General features: G+C 38.3%; 1 protein-coding gene across 1 annotated transcript; it reads left to right on the top strand.

Annotated features, from left to right (window-relative positions):
- The first annotated feature begins 1,417 nt into the window (after positions 1-1,417).
- Positions 1,418-17,177, top strand: mef2b (myocyte enhancer factor 2b). Its single transcript, XM_074635635.1, has 10 exons — positions 1,418-1,594; positions 1,690-1,728; positions 5,986-6,066; positions 9,168-9,371; positions 9,568-9,696; positions 9,915-10,104; positions 11,139-11,290; positions 11,424-11,538; positions 12,735-12,846; positions 13,923-17,177. Exons 1-10 carry the CDS (start codon positions 1,433-1,435, stop codon positions 14,233-14,235), a joined length of 1,497 nt encoding a protein of 498 aa, XP_074491736.1. The 5' UTR covers positions 1,418-1,432; the 3' UTR covers positions 14,236-17,177.
- Positions 17,178-17,225: the final 48 nt, after the last annotated feature.

Consider the following 17,225-nt stretch of genomic DNA (forward strand, 5'->3'; position numbering starts at 1 on the left):
AACACAGGTGGAATCAATATCATTGATTATGGCCCTGATCCATTTAGGTGAACCAGGGCTCTGGTATTGTGCATGCTGGCTCACTGCAATGGCTGTGATACTAAATAGTACAGGAACATAATTATTTGTTATCAATTATACCTGTGTTTACCCTGCCTATCTTAGTCTCACCCCAATCCTTAAAGGGTAACTTTGGTATTTTTCCACCTGGACTCTATTTTCACGTTTTTGTGTCGAAGTGACTAATGGTGAAAAAGATTTTTTAAAGTAGTCCAGTATTATATATCTATATATCTATATATCTATATATCTATATATCTATATATCTATATATCTATATCTCTATATATCTATATATCTATATATCTATATCTATCTACTGTATATATATTTATTTATTACACAGCTTTGTTGAATACTCAATTCTGATTGGTCAATCACGGCATTCTGCGGCCTGTTATTTCTTTATAGCAGACCGTTGCTATGTATAGCAGACCGTTGCTATGGGCGCAGTTCTGATGTCGGACTCTGGCGGACAGTGTAATAAGCGGGATAATGTACAGCTAGCGGGTCATTGAGGTGAAAGAAACCCCTTCAGGGTGATGAGAGACACATCTGCTTTGTGTCGGGGTCGGGCTCTTTCACAACAATGACCAGCTCGCTGTACAGTATCCCTCATAAATATATATATATATACACACACCTGTTTGTGTATGCATGTATATATTTATACACATCTGTGTATATATAGTCTATATTTGTTTTTACCACCTTGTTCTACCATTTTATTACTTTATTATTATTATATGTTCTGTTTTAACCGTTACTTATTTTTTACTTTATTTATCTGCTTTTATTATCTTATGAAGCACTTTATAACACCTGTTTGTCTATGCTTGTATATATTTATACACATCTGTGTATATATAGCCTATATTTGTTTTCATCACCTTGTTCTACCATTTTATTACTTCATTATTATTATTATTATTAATATGTTCTGTTTTAAACCGTACCTTATTTTTTACTTTATTTATCTGCTTTTATTATCTTGTGAAGTACTTTATAACACCTGTTTTGATATTTTATTATTATGTTGTTGTTTTTTTCTCTTTTTTTCTTTTTTGTTCAAACAGAAAATGAAAAATATGCAAATCACTTATGACAAAACAGGAGTTCCCCCTCCAACAAAGAAATTATACTCAAAACCAAAACTACTTTTTAAAAAGGGACACAATCTTACCAAATAGTTGTTGTCTGCACTGTAATGCAGATGTTTTTACAGATTTTACAGATGTTTTTGTAGCCCTTCACATATAAAAACACATTAAGTGTATATAAGTGTAGTGTAAGTTGTGCTGTGAACCCTTTGACAGCTTTGAGTGACTGACTGGTGCGTTTGAGGCGGATGGGAGGCGGGGGTGTTCGTCCAATGGCGCTGCTGAGGAGGAAGAGGAGGAGGAGGAGGAGGAGGCGGTGTGATGACAGAGAGAGAGAGAGAGAGAGAGAGAGAGAGAGAGAGAGGCGGGCTGCGGCAGCCAGCTGTTGGAAAGCAGCGCTCCTGACTCTGAACCATCCGCTACTACAGCACCAGGTGAATATCTCTCCACATCACCACAACAACACTTCATCAAACACATCTGTGTGCTTTTATCTGAGACTTTTCCTGTTTGTTTGCTCTCGATCCAGAGGCTGAAACTCCACAGAGAGAAGGAGATCTACAAGCAGGTGGGATGTTATTTTGTTTTTTTTATTATTATCTCTGTTGTTAACCTGCATGGAGATATATTAATGATAAGGCTGAAGCTGTGAAGTAAAGTACCTGTTGCTGTGTCAGTGAACGCAGCATATAGATGAGGCTATATTAGAGCAGGGATGCTTGGCAACTCGAGGACAGACAGGCTATTCTTAAACGGTCTATTTTCAATGACGTCAGCAATTTATTAGGCCTAATTATCCGCTAACATTTTTTCAAGCTCTGTATTTTTACAGTTTTTATTTTTAGCGTCGAACAAGAACAGCGTGCAGTGCAAAATGAATCCTTTGGATATAGCCAGACAGACACATCATCCCATGACTCTTTCTCCATCTTTCTCATCCCTTCAACCTGTTGCCTTCACAGTCACACTGCTCTACTCAGTATGCCTTCATAATGTGATAGATGTCATGTTTTAGGGTATAGGATCATTCAAGATATCACTTTTTTATAAACAAATTTAATGCATGACAAGAAGTTTACTTCTGTTGTTAAGGTGTGCCTCATTTTCATAGTTTCTTTCAGTCCAGTGCAACAACTTTAGAAAGTCATAAAAACTTTTTTTTTTCTCTATTCATGGAAAGATCAAATGCCTGCATGTATAAGCTATAGCTATACTGGCTATATCAAGGGAATTCAATTATCTGCTGTTAAAATTAGACAAATATTTCCTCACCATTACTCGGCATGAACCGTCTGACCCTGACGATGGCACACACACACAAATGGAGAAACATACTTTTATTTATCTTGATATATTGATGCTTTGATGTGAAAATTAAATACTTACACCTTCCTCTTCTTAAATTATCTTTCAGTTTTGATTTGTCACAGTCTTTGGCAATTATTACAGCTGTCCTCGACCAAAGAAATATTCTTAGTCGACTTACACTCATACAATTTTGATGACTAATCTTGACAGATCTGTAAAACTGAGCTTTTCTACAAAGAATCACACAAAAGCGCCACTTTAAATCTTCTGTTTACCAGCGATGTGCTCATAAAGTTTCTTGGGAATGAGTCATTTAACATTAAAAAAGCATCAACAAATGACTAATCGACTAAATAAATTCTTAGTCGACTATCACTACGATTTTACCGACTAATCGATTCGTTGATTTCATCGACAGATCTGTAAAACTGAGTTTCTCCACAAAGAATCACACAAAAGCACCACTTTAAATCTTGTGTTTAACAGAGATGTGCTCATAAAGTTTCTTGGAAATAAGTAATTTAACATTAAAAAAGCATAAAAAAATGACTGAATCTTAGTCAGCTAAGACCAAAATGAACAATTAGTTGACTGATCGACTAAGAGGGGCCAGCCCTAGCAATCACCCTTTTTAACTTGGGTTTAGGAGGATTTCTGTATTGTCTCATGCAAAATTTGCTTCCAGTTTTGGGTCTAATTTCACATTTCACCATCTTAACACGGGACTTTGATGTGACTAACACAGGAGTGACTTAAAAAATGACTTAAAACAGCTAAAACCAAGTCTGCTCACCAGCTCGGTTCGGTGTCGTCCACGCGCCTGCAGTTATAATTCAGTATATCTGTGTAGTGCAGCTTCTCTTTGGATCACTTTCATTGTATAATCAATACATGTATGAAAAATAATATTTCACAGACAAGACAGTGATGCAGAAACATCCATAGAGAGTTAACTAAATGGATTATTGTTGCAGGATTTTCAACACAAACTTCAGCTTTTGATTCATCTGGTAATTATATTTAATCATATTTAACAACCAATACAGCAAACAGTCCTGTGTGATGGAGTTAAATACGAATCTGCTTTTCCATCGCAGAGTAAAGCCATTAGCTTCTTTGCTTACACGTGTTTAGCATGTTTTTGAATCATTATCAAGCCATCATGCTCTAAATGACTCATGGAAGGAAAACCATCGAAGCAGAACCCCCAATACTCTGCAAATGCCCTACTTATTTCCCTTCTCATTCATGCGTATAGTTCACTGCAGCAAGAAAAAAATACCAGTGCAAATACATTCAACTGAACTGATTAAAGCATTTAAAATGATCTGTCGATGCACAAGCTTTTAGTTTTTCTTTGCATGTGCATTGTTGTCCCAGTGAGGTCCCCGGTGATTAGCCAGGAGCTCCCAGAGAGCAGCGCTCGCTGTGTGCGTCTGTGCTCAGTATTTTCCACCGTCTCGCCTCTGGGAAGGCGTCTTCTGACAAAGGTGCCTTCTTTCCCCAAAGAAGCCTGAGACCCAGGGGCAAGTGTGCATGTGTGCAATTATTGCACTCTAACAGGACACACTGCGATTCTGTTTTACATTTATGTCTTATCATAGTGGGACTAGTTAAGCGATTAAAAAGAAAGATCTGCTATTTCATTTAATTTTCACTTTTTCTCAATGATGGCATGTTCAGGAGTTGACCTTAGAGATGAAAGGTCACAGGCCGTAGTGTTCTGGTGCATTCACAGACCGCAAATGGCAGTTGTCGTGCGGGAAAAACATCCCGATTTAGCTGATGTGTGAGGCACAGCCAGGCCTTTCCTGCCCGTCTCGGCCTTTAGGCCTTCGACAAACCTACTAAACCACATAGAGTTCTATAGCTAACTCCTCACCGTAAGGGCTGGAGGTGTAGCTATATTTACCCAGCTTGTTCATGTGTTTCGTCGTCGTTTGGTTGTATCTGACAGGAGAGGAACTTTCTGTAAAACCCCTGAGATAAAGATCTTTCTGCCCTGTTTAGAACACATGTCCCACTTCCCTCTCTACTCACCATTAGCTTGATATGAGGATGAATCTCACTTCTGAGAGACAGAAAAGTTTGACCTAGAGTGAGTTCAATTCTTTGTGGTGTGCCTGGAGGTGTTAGTTAGACAAACCAATACTGGCTTTTGCAGTGCTTTACTTATAAGCAAGAGCTATTTGTCCGCAGCGCGCCCTGTTTTACCGTCGATGGGTTTTTATCTGCAGCTGTCTGATGGTGTCGAGGTGTGTCTTGTCTCTGCACCACATTCAGTACAGTGAATATCACACGACTTTATAAGGTAATAATGAGGGCAAAGAGGTGGATTCCTCCAGAAATGCCCCAGATGCCTGTGTGCCAAGCTTACGTTGAGGGACAGCGGGCACTTTAGGGGTCGTGGGAACACAGGAGCCATATCCGCTCAGGCACCATCAGGAGGGACGGAGGACTAAATATAGAGAAGTCCGATACATGTCCAGTATTAAGGGGGAAAACCAGTGAAAAGTGCTCTGGGCTTTGGAGAAGCTCTGTATGGTCAGAGGAGCCAAACCAGCACTCAACGTATAGTCGTATGACTAATAGTGGAGTGTAAAATGGAAACAACCCATGCAGCAAATTTTATGTATGCATTTGATTTAGTGTTTTATGTGTTTGCATCAAAGTCACTTCATGGCTGTCACTTATAATGCAAAGAACGTCAGTGAAAATAATCACATTTCTCTATAGTGTCCAGATCTATACGATCCTGCAGGGGCAGGGATGGGAGCGGGGGTTTTCTAGACTAATAAAAAAAAAAAGAAGAAGAGAAAAAACAGCGGGTGTGCGTTTAAAAAACGGACATTCTCAAGCCAACCGCAATCCATCCATGTCTTCGCCTTCTGCTCGCTGACCTGTCTGTGCATGAGAGAGGAGTGGGTGGCTTTTAGCTTCAGCCATCTTTCAAAAACACACCGTTTTCCTTTTACTGTTTGGTTTCAGCCATTGCCTGCTGAACCTTTAAAAGGAGCTATCGACTGTATTTTTAACCCTGTCTCTTGGGGCCGTGCGGTGCAGTTGAGCACTGAGGCTGCTGGCCCGGGGGTAACCCAGACTGTGGGGGTGTCAGACTGTGTGGACTGCTGGCCCGGCAAGGGCCGCTCTAACTTTAGACCGCATCGCCTCATGGTGGTAAAAATAAACACCCTGCCCTTACCAAGGGGAAAGGGACTTGAGTCACTTAAACCAAATAGATGACATTTTCCCACCAGAATTACAAGAGCGTGAAGAGCGGTATTATGGAATATGCAGATGCATATGCGCAAAAATAAGCCGTTAGTACAGAGGCCACTGAGTACAATTGTGACGCTCGAGAAATATTTTTCACACAACTTTTTATTTTCCTAGAACTAGAGAAGGAAAGTGTCTAATATCACATGTATTTGTTGCTGTTCACTGCAGCAGTATGAATGCAAATGACACAAACATATTGTGTTCTGCTTCTGTAACATTGTTTTATTTTATTTTACAGGTGTCAGAGTGTCAGACGGCAGAAAAAATGGGAAGAAAGAAAATACAAATTTCTCGGATTCTGGACCAGAGGAATAGACAGGTGAGCAATATTTAATTTATATACCATTACTACATGTATATTAGGGCTGTGTATAGGCAAGAATCTGGCAATACGATACGTATCACGATACAGGGGTTACAATATATTGCGATATATTGTGATACTGCAAGCTTGGTGATTTATTGCGATTTTTTAAATTTAATTTTAGGAAAACTATCATAGTATAAAGAACACACCACCATATGCATGAGTAAAAAAGTTTTTTTTTTTATGCAATCAGAACAGTGTGATCTGCATTTGCATTTATCTCAGTCCCTGTAACATCATAGCACTACTTTTTATGCAATCTGAGCTGCTGTCTGTCACAAATCTTTGCATGTAAACTATTAATTAAAAATGAATACAGTGTTTTACAGAATCCGTACAGTATCACAAAACATAATATTGCGATACTCAATATTTTTTATATTTTTTTCACACCCCTATACAGTATTGCCTCAGTAATATTTGTACACGGCCTTTTTATGGCCTGTTCGGACATGATGTACTGTAAATACATTAGTGCCTCATGTTTAGTGCAGGAGATGCAACAAAACGTGGACTAAAATTGTCACATACTGTATGGACAAGGCTGAGAGTCCAGTAATGCATTGGACGCACACACACAATGTGATAATTGTACTGATTTGGATACAAAAATAAGTTTTGTGCATCGTGCAGCAGAGGCATAGCATGACGGGGGATAATGTGTGCAGGAATCAGAATCAGGTTTATTTTACCAAGTATATTCAGTACATACATGGAATTTGACTCCGGTTTTATGCAGCTCTCTCAATGTACTTACACGGAATAGAAATAACAGCTAGGAACAATAATGACCAACAATAAAATAAGAATGCAAAAATAAAGATAAGATGTCTATATACAAGTCAAGTGTTGTGGAAGTTGTAAACAGCACAAATAATGCAAAGTAATAAATACTGGATGGATATAGATGGACTGGATGATTATGTGCATGAGGAGATGTCTATATACTGTATGTACAGTGAGTAGGATTTATATTGGCAGTGACAGATTTTACAAAAAAATGCGCATTACAGACATTTTGGTGTTAGAGTGTTTTTGACTGTATGACTATATATCAGAATGATTTCTTAATACTACGGAGGAAATATCACGTTATGATATCTAGAATGATAAGAGACAGGAGTACAATCATAGTTACATTTTACAATAATTGCAGCGTGCGTGCTTAATTTTTTATCACTTGCATGTCGAGGGCCAAAACGAAGCCAAATAGGTGTAAATGCAGCACTGTGAGACTGTGAGAGTTAGAGCTGAAAGTTTGCTGTAAATTAAAGAAAATCTGAAAGATCGAACCGTAAGAGTGACATTTTGTTCAGTGCCAAAAGGTCGGTAATGTGCTCTTTCAAACTGAACAAAATGGACTGAGCACTCTAACAGAGCACATGGAAGGAGGAAAGAGGGTTAAAGGGGAGATATGAAAAACTCTCTTTTTCAGAGCTTGTGCACTTAGGTATCTGGAGTGTCTACCAACCCACAAACTGTGAAATAAGACAAACCAGTCAGTTCTTTTTGTGGGCTGCATACATCAGAAAACATGTGATTCAACAAGCCATTCAGATTTGGCTCCCCTTCCTATGTCACATGCAGGATCATTAGAATATATCACCCACAGCTTGAGAACTACCTTTGCAAAGGTGCACCATATTTTCAGGAGGGGGTCTTAAAGAGACAGGCGCTAAAACGGAGCATTTCAGACAGACTTGAATACAAGTATATTTAGACAGACAGTATGAGAATAATAATGTGTTTTTTGAGCATTAAAGCAAGTAAACATGTTCAAGTAGAAACCCAAAATACAAGTATGAACCTGAAAATGAACATAATATGTCCCGTTTAAAGCCTAAAAAGAAGATGTATGTGACAGTACAGTAGAGGAAGTTTGAGATGAATCTGATAAAGCAGATTATATATACAGTGTAATGTTGATGTCAACTTCCAACCAGAAGTTACATATGTTTTTTCAGACACACTACAGACTGAGGTAATGTCAGTGCAACACTGCAACGTGACAGAGATGTTCACATCATGCTCGTAATCTATTATTACTATGTTAATCAGTATGTATGAAAAAAAACACATCAAACACACACAAGGAATCGGCGTAGACGAGAAGAAAAATGCATTAAACTGAGCTGGCAAATACGATTTGTTTCTCATATCTGATCTTCAGGACTGAATGTTTTTTGGTGATAAGGTTTGTTTTTTTGGGACTTTTTCCTTTCTTATCTGTGTTGAGGCTGTGAGGAGAGACAGTGCTGGGTGCTACACAGACTGTGAAGGCTTCTGGGACAAACTTGTGATTTTTAGGCGGTATAAATATGCATGACTGTCAACACTGTTAGTATTTGGAAGCAATCAGTTTGGATTTGTGTGTTTTGCTTTTCCATTTAAAAACTCTACCTTTAGCAGTATTATTTTTAAACAGCAATTATCATTAATCTGATAACACAAACAAGTTTGCATATTAGGCTGATAATGTGGCAACTACAACACATTTTGGCTATATTTATTCCCATTATTAGAACATTTTATTAGAAAATTTGAAAAAGAAATTGTCATTACGTGTAATTGTGATACAAACTGACATTTGTATATATACAGTATATATATATATATATATATATACTCTCTTGTTTTGTTGTTTGTTTTTCATGTATTTATTTGTTTTTATTGGATTATTTTCTACTTAGTTTTTCTGCTTATTTTGTGTGCTTTTTGTTATCATTTATTTTTGTTGTATTTTTCAAAATTATGTTAGCTTAGGTTTCTTTTATTACTTTTTTGTTATTGTTTATTTTTCTCATTGAGAAATGTTGAGTGGAGGTCCGTTGTATAAGCCTGTGGCTTCTTGACTTGACTTATTTTTCCGTTATCTGGATTTTATGAAGTGTGCAAAAAAAAAACATTTCTGCATAGTTCATACCAAAACATTGACTTAATAAGATTTATATATTCTAACTCTAAGTCATCACTATCCGGCTGAAGTTAAAGGCAAGGTGACCCAAACCTCTGTGTGTGTGTGTGTGTGTGTGTGTGTGTGTGTGTCGTTTTAGGTGACTTTCACCAAGCGTAAGTTTGGTCTGATGAAGAAGGCGTACGAGCTGAGCGTGCTGTGTGACTGTGAGATCGCCCTCATCATCTTCAACAGCACCAACCGCCTGTTCCAGTACGCCAGCACAGACATGGACAAAGTGCTGCTCAAGTACACCGAGTACAGCGAGCCCCACGAGAGTCGCACCAACACGGACATACTGGAGGTGTGCAAGCTGCTATTAGAGGGGATGACAGTGAAGCATGATTTAGTGTTAACGAAATAGTCAATTATTTCAGAGCAGGAGGCATTCACATGAAATTCAGGTTGCAAAAAATGCTATAGAGTGTTGTATTTTGGATGAAATTCCTTCATATATTGCTATTATCGTGGGTAATTTTCCACTTTCTGTTCTGTATCAGACTCTTCGCAGGAAAGGCCTCGGCCTCGACAGCGCAGAAATCGACAGTGAGGAGAGCATGCAGGTGGCTGCAGACAAATATCCTCTCAGCGAGGGCATGGATCTCTCTGTGGCTCGCCAACGCTTCTATGTCAGTCCACACACACTTCTGCTATTCACCACACACACAAGCATGAGCACACACACACATGCCGAGCTGACTTGAAGTTGTTTAAATGTGGATTCTTCTAATTCTTCTCATTTTAATGACATTCAAAATGTCTGAAATGTCCAGATATTCCTTCACTCCCTGACAGTTTCCTGACTTTAATACTTATGCTGTTATCATACATGTATTTTACTCTGCAGGCTCCATCACTCCTCTCACCAGAAGCCCAGTTCCTGGTGTCTGCAGGCTGTGAGAACGGCTTCCCCAACTCCTCCGGATCCAGCATGGCGTCCCACAGACCTCCGGGCTTCAAATCTCTGAGCTCCAGACCCGGATCTGCCAGCCCTGCTGCGCCACACGCACACACTGCATTCATGTCTCCACACTCAGGTGAGCTGACCCGTATGAAACATGGATCATTTTAAATGCAAAGTGAAAGATTTGCAGACAGTTCCCATGTCAATTCAAGACCAACACAATGACAAAGGGACCATGTCTTCCACATACTTTACAGTACATACTATGGAGAGTAAAAAATGTTTAATAGTGAACCAAATCATCCAATGTCCTCGATGTGTTTAATGTACTATATGCCAATAAAAGAGTTTTCATTACAAAATGAAATGTACATAATTTGAAAAATGTGACTATCGCTATGAGAAAACGATTGCTGGCATTAAATTAAAACTCTCCACTGAATGGAAAATAGTTTTTTCAAAGACGTTAGCTGTCACAACTGTCCATTTACAAATTGGCAATATTTCACAGAATATTACAATTTGTTGCCATAATGAGCAATGAACATTTTTCTGCTTAAAAATAGAGGCGAAACATTTAGCATGATAATCCATTTAACGCTTTTCTATGGGCTCGCTAAACGCTTTCTGTAGAATTCACATGTCAACCTTCTGTGCAGCTGGCTGTGAACTCACAGGAAGTGTGTGTGCACGTGCACGTCTGTGCGCACTAATCCACACATGCAGTCGGCTGGTTTTGTGAAACTGGCCCTCCACCAGTGTTAACAGCAGCTGTAACCAGTTCTGTGGTTTCTGTACAGAATGTATCACACCTGCCAGTCGTGTCAGCCGCTTTTACAGTCTTTAACCATGTTTTGGCGCACTATGATGTCATTAGACACTGATCATTGAGTGTTTTTAGAAGCATTATTACTGTTTTTCCTAATAATTGACACAGATTTTTGTGGATTATACTTATATATTACAAATATTAACATGAACTTGCAAACGATAGCTGTCCTGTAAAGATCAGATACCAATTTAAAAGTCAAACTAAAAGAAGAAGTTCATTTTTATCACAGAAACAGAGTGAAGTGAAGAATGTATCACAGAGAATAAACGATTCCTCTGTGAGTGAAACAAGCTCACATCTCTTTTCACTTCCTGCTCCTTTCTTTCGCTGCGTAGGTATCGGCTACTCCGTGTTCTCCCACGGCAACCTGAATCGAGCTCTGGACATGAAAAGCCCTCCTCCTCTGAACATGGGTGGTGAGAATCTGCGGGGAGATGCTGCTAACAATCAGGGCATGGGGGCCACACGTGCTAACCACAACTCTGCTGTAAGTTACTCTCCAGTGTGAGCTGCACTGAAATGTGTCACACGATATTCATATTTTAAGCATGCAATGATGCCACTCTATCACTACAAATATGAGATTTTTGGTTTGATGTTTCTCTTTCCTTGTTCATCAGAGGGGCGTCTTGTACCAGGGCCTGCACAGCAGCAGCTCCATGGTAGCCATGGGCAAGGCAGGGCTGCTGGGTCACAGTTTGGGAGGCTACGGCCTCCCCTCTCCTGGAGCCTCTGGTACGTCTGATGTGTATCATCTATTTTAAGGCGATTGCTTTCTTGCTGAGAGTTAGATGAGAGGATAGAGTGGTGCAGGGATGAGTCCTAAAACACTGAAATGAGTTAGTATTTTGGCACTTCTGGTTCCCTGGTCTAGAAGTCAATGGGTTTTTAGTTAGATGCCTGAAATAAGGTCTGTGTTTAACACAAGCTGAAGAGATTTTAATGTTTTGTTCTACGATATAAAATACGTAATTTTGAAGCCTTTATGTGTCTTAAAAAAAGTGGTTGCTAACAAGTGGCTAAATGAGATTACTAAACGTCATTATGCCAAACACTAGTCCGCCTTTAGCTTAGTGGTTCTGACTTTAACTTTTTACTTCTGACGATTACATTCACACTTCAAAACGAGGAAAACGTGTAAGTATCATAAACGTTTGTTTGCCACAGAGCTTTTTTTCTGCAATAATCCAAAATCCAATGGAAAAATGACATTGGCTTTGTGTCGAGGGAACCTGTGTGATTATAACTACCGGGTTGGCCTACAAAAATACGTCATCCCTGCATCACTTTATTGATACCACTCTCATGTCTGTTTGTTAAAACACAAACTACAGCCAGCAGCTGATTAGCTTCTCTTCTCTTATCTTATCTTATCTTAGTTTAGCACAAATACAGTAAACAGGGGGAATCAGCTAGCCTGACTCTGTCCAAAGGAAACAAAATCTGCCTACCACCACATATACAAAAACTGAGGTGCAAAAACGAGAAGTTGTGGTTTAACCAGGGGTTTTGTGCAGCACTACTTTTTGTCCGGGTGCTGTGACCTCCACTGGTTGCCTGACAACATCACAGTGACGTCATCACTCCAAATAAAATAAAACTAATAGTCCTGCACATAACTCTGGATGAAACAAACAAGATATAAGGTGTTAATTAGAGATTAGTTTTAGAGTCAGGCTAGCTGTTTCCCCCTGTTTCCAGTCTTTATGCTAAGCTAAGCTAACCGGCTGCTGACTTCATACTTACAGTACAGACATGAGAGTGTTATCATAGAGCTCTCGGTAAGAAAGCAAACAACTGTATTTCCTATAATGTCGAACTATCCTCTTATAGTGACGATAAACTATCCTATCATTCACTGATTCTGGTTTATTAAAATCCATCTTTGTGTCCCATTTTTTTCATCTTTTGATTTATATCTCTCTTTCCAGAGTACAGCCAACCTGGTTTTTATCACTCTGTTAGTCTACAACGAGGAGCAGTGAACCCCTGGCAGCCACCACAGCCGCCTCAGGAGCCCCATGGGCCTCATATAAGCCCAGGGTGAGGATATTAATGCGTCATATGGTACCTCTGTGAGGATGAAATATGGCAGAAAGTTGAATTTGCACACTGTTCTTTGCTACGGCAAAGGATGTTTTTATTCAGTCTTGCTGTGCAACATTTCGATCAATCAGATCTTCATCAGGCACGAAACAGCACTAACAAACATCACATTTTACATATATATCTCAATATGATGGCAATCATCAGCCCAAGGCAACCATATACTGTATGTGGCTTCACAACACAATGAAGTAATCATTGGTGTCAGCAACTGGAATGGAAAACAATATGATAAACAGTAAGACAGAGCAACAACAATGAAATGAAAAAGAACAAATTATATGAGAAAAAGAAAAATATATATATATATAATCAAAAGAAATGGAGTGAAAAATAAATAGAAATAAAAATAATTAAGTAAATGAAAAATAAGAGAATAAGAAAATAAAAAACATTAAGAATATTAAGAATATGCAAGAAAATAAAAACAGTGAAAAAATAATATATAAATTAAAAAGATAAAAAGAAAAAAGAATAAGAAGAAAAAAAGAAGAAAATAATAAGAAAGAAAATAAAAACAAAGAAAATGAGAGAAAGAAAATAATAACAAATGGAAAATAAATAAATACATAAAAATAGGTAACTAATAAATACAAAATAAATAAACAAATAAAAATAGGTAACTAATAAATACAAAATAAATAAACAAATAAAAATAGGTAACTAATAAATACAAAATAAAAATATATCCTTAAAAAAACAAAAAACATAATAGTTGAATGTGGAAAGATTTTGTTTAGCTGTGTTGAAGTGAACTGCCACTGTAAATTTCTCCATAAAATATGGAAGCACACATTCATGTATGTTCTTGTAGGTTTACATCTGATTTAATTTCATCAATGTTGTTTATTTGAAAAGAATATAAGTTGTTGTAACTGTTTAGCCCAATCAAAGAACTCTTTTTTATTGATTTTAAATGCATCAAATTGTCATCAAGCTGCCCCTGATGCATTTAAGATATAATTACAGAATTGATGTTGAAACTCACATTTCTGTTGTCTTGTTGTTCCCAGGATGTCCAGTGGAGGGTGCTCCTTCCCCTCCCAGTCTTGCTCCTCACCCTCTCCACATCTGCCCTCCCTCAACCTCAGCATCAAATTGGAGCGTAGCTCTCCCGAGCACATGTCCTCGCCCACCTCCCCTCCTCTACACCACCTCAGGCAGCACTCTCCAATGAGCAACCCCGACTCGGCTCGCCAAACCCCTCCGGAAGCCCGACCGGCCAATGAGACGAAGGAGTTTCCCAAAGCCGGCTACCCGCAAGACGAAGAGGAAGGAGGGCAGCCGCTCAGGCAGTTAGAGATAAGTGATGGGTGGCAGAGATAGCTGTCTGCTGCAGTCTAACACCATCTCCCATTCAATCAGCTATCCTCCATCAAAACCACACACACACACACACACACACACACACACACACAAACACACACACACATACACACACACACACAGATATATAACCCAGAAGATAGCGAGATGGGGTCGATTTGTCCCCATCATCCCAGAGAGGAATGCCTCTCTTTGTCTCCTCACACAGAGCTGGTCTCTCCTGGGCGATGGAGAATGTTCTCTGCATCACTTGATTGATCCCACGAGGAGACAGATGCATACAGACATTTGCTTTTTTTTTTTTGTTTGGTTAGGTTTAGTTTTTCTGTGTGGAGCTAATGTGAATCAAAAAAATACAATTTGAAATGTGTTTGTGTTTGTTTTTGTTTTTCCGTGACTTTGTTGAAGTTAGCTACAGCAGCACATCGGGACCAGCTGAATTTCTCCAAAGCTGCAAAACCGTCTGATATTTGGCTTTCCAAGTCCTTCAGTGTCTGAAAATTGGAAAATAGCTGTAAAATTACACTTCGCTGTCTTCGTATAAATGTTACAGTGAAAATGACTCATCACACCAGCCAAAATAAACCACTTAGTCTCTGTGTACAGTAAACCTTTACGCCCCTCTTGTTTTAGAAGCTTTAATGTTTTCGCCTTTTGCCCAAAAATCACCACAAAAAAAACAGTTATCACCCGTCACTGGAGCCTTGGCATTTTTGAAATACACTAGGACATTTTAAAGGATCAATTCACTTTTTTTTTGTCTGTCTTAAAACTTACATGCCCATATAGACACAAAAATATTTTTTGATTACTGAAATTGTTCCTCCTGTCCATGAAAAGATCCCTTCATAATAATAATCTAATATAACAAAATCCAGTCTTTATTCTTCAGTCTAAAATAAGAAGCTTCAGTAATGGTAAAGGTATTTCTTTTTACTTTTACTACATACTGTAGCTGCCCTTACACAGTACGTACTGTTGCATGCAGTATTCATACAAATGGGACAAACTACTTCATCATAACATTGTGCCTTGAACTTTGACAACTTTGACTTTGACTTTGAAAGTTACTCTCCCTGTGTGTCATTTTTTTTTACTCCCTGCCTCTGTCTTTTCCCCGCCTGTTTTCCACCACACTTAGTTTCATTAGTTAATTAGTTCCTTGTGTATTTAGTCAATGTGTTTCCCTTTTTCAGTCAAGGCCTAATGAAAGAGGCGGGTGACACATGTTGTTCCCCAAAGATATGACACGTTGATGATGTGTGACATCTCCTCTTTTCCCCCTCCTTGGTTTCAGTTTCAGGTCGTCTGCTTGTGTCTTGTTCTTTGTGTTTAGTTTTCTTAGCGTTACTGTCCTGTTTTTTACTTGCCAGAAACAGTTAAAGATAACCAAAAAACACTTGGCAAAAGCAGAGTCTAAATACACAGAAGAAAGATCTGAATCACACAAGCAATACTGGAGGAAACAAGGCTGAAGTGCTAACTAAGAAAAGACAAACTGGCACAGACAAAGGGAGGCACACAGACTAAAATCCACAATGAAAGGAGGGTGATAATGAGGGACAGGTGACAGCAGGGCTGATGAGGGGACAGGTGAAGACAATCAGGGCGGGTTGGACAATCACACAAGGGCAGGTAGTCAAGTGAAATTCATTTGTAGAGCACAATCTCATACCGATGCAAGTCAAAGTGCTTTACAGAGCAACACAAAGAGGGAGTTTTGTACTAAAAATACTGTCATTTTGCAAGATGTCCACTTGATTTATCTCAGATTTCTGAAGCCTCACATAAACTCCAGATTCATTTAAGAATCTATTTTTACACAGAAGGAAGACTGAATTTTATCCCCCCATCTCTTGGAATCACATTAAGCAGGGTACTGTTTTAAGACGGTCTTAAAATAAAACATGAATCTATCCTTTAAACTTCTAGGCGTCGGTGTCTCTCAGGGACTTGGATGATGTTTTCCTTGGGACATTTAAAAATGGCTTATTTCTGTGTTTGTTTGTAAGACTAATTGTGGATAAGCTACGCTTTAGTTGTATTATTCCTCCAAATAATGCTAGTTTCTTTTTTTTTTTTACTTTACCCTATCAATGGCAGTCTATTTCAAACTAAAGACCAAAGTGTTTAAATATTGTCCGAATGCATTGCAATCAACTGCGACAGCCGAAGACATCATGTGTTTGTCTATATTGGGTCTAATTTGATTTAAGTAATTTTAAAATGGCATCATCTGAAGGGTTTCTGCATATTGTTGATATTATTGAGCTTTACTCTTTTATCATTGTCTTGTGATATTTAGACATATATGAGACATGGTGTAATCAATGAGTCTAAATATTCATAAAATATTTCATACAAATCCCACAAATTACTTTTTTTTATTGAGGAATATTTGGTTTTCATTATATCTGTAAATGTACTTTGCAATGTATTTTTTTGTGCACTGGATTTCTGTGTGTTTAAGTTTTGCATTTTCAACTTTTTTTCTGCAAATGACAAAAATATACTTTTGGCTTTGAATGAATTTCCACTTATTATCCACAAGGGGTCATCTTATTTCACAAAATTTGGATTTGGGTGAGAAAGTGCAGAGCAGGGAAGACCAGCCTTAACTATTGGTGATTAATTATCTAATGAATCTGTATGACAGGACACAGGTTCAGTGGTTCACTCTGCAGACCTGCAACAAATTCATCATGACAAACTCTGCAGAGATTCTTGGTGGAGGTCTTCAAGCTCAAGTGCTGCTGTGGAATTAGCTCTTTTTTAAATTTTTTTTTAATGCAGTTATGTGGATTAATATCAGCATGAAGAACCAAATGATCAGTATTCTGATGTTTTTGGGTTGAGTTTTTATATGTTTGCTGAATGCTTCACTAACAGAACAAAGACAGATTTGTTGTGATTCCTTTTAAATAAAAAAACGGTTTGATTTGTACGCTTGCTTTGCCCTGCTTTGTTTTTTCTACAAAGGACATTATCAT

The sequence above is a fragment of the Sebastes fasciatus genome, chromosome 5 (assembly GCF_043250625.1).
Source record: "Sebastes fasciatus isolate fSebFas1 chromosome 5, fSebFas1.pri, whole genome shotgun sequence".
Lineage (NCBI taxonomy): Eukaryota > Metazoa > Chordata > Actinopteri > Perciformes > Sebastidae > Sebastes > Sebastes fasciatus.

Excerpts from the sequence above, each read along its gene's own strand:
- mef2b (XM_074635635.1), top strand. The coding sequence starts at position 1,433 with ATGGCGCTGCTGAGGAGGAAGAGGAGGAGGAGGAGGAGGAGGCGGTGT. Across the intron at positions 1,729-5,985 it reads AGAAGGAGATCTACAAGCAG|GTGTCAGAGTGTCAGACGGC; the intron begins GTGGGATGTTAT and ends TTTATTTTACAG. Across the intron at positions 12,847-13,922 it reads GGGCCTCATATAAGCCCAGG|GATGTCCAGTGGAGGGTGCT; the intron begins GTGAGGATATTA and ends TGTTGTTCCCAG.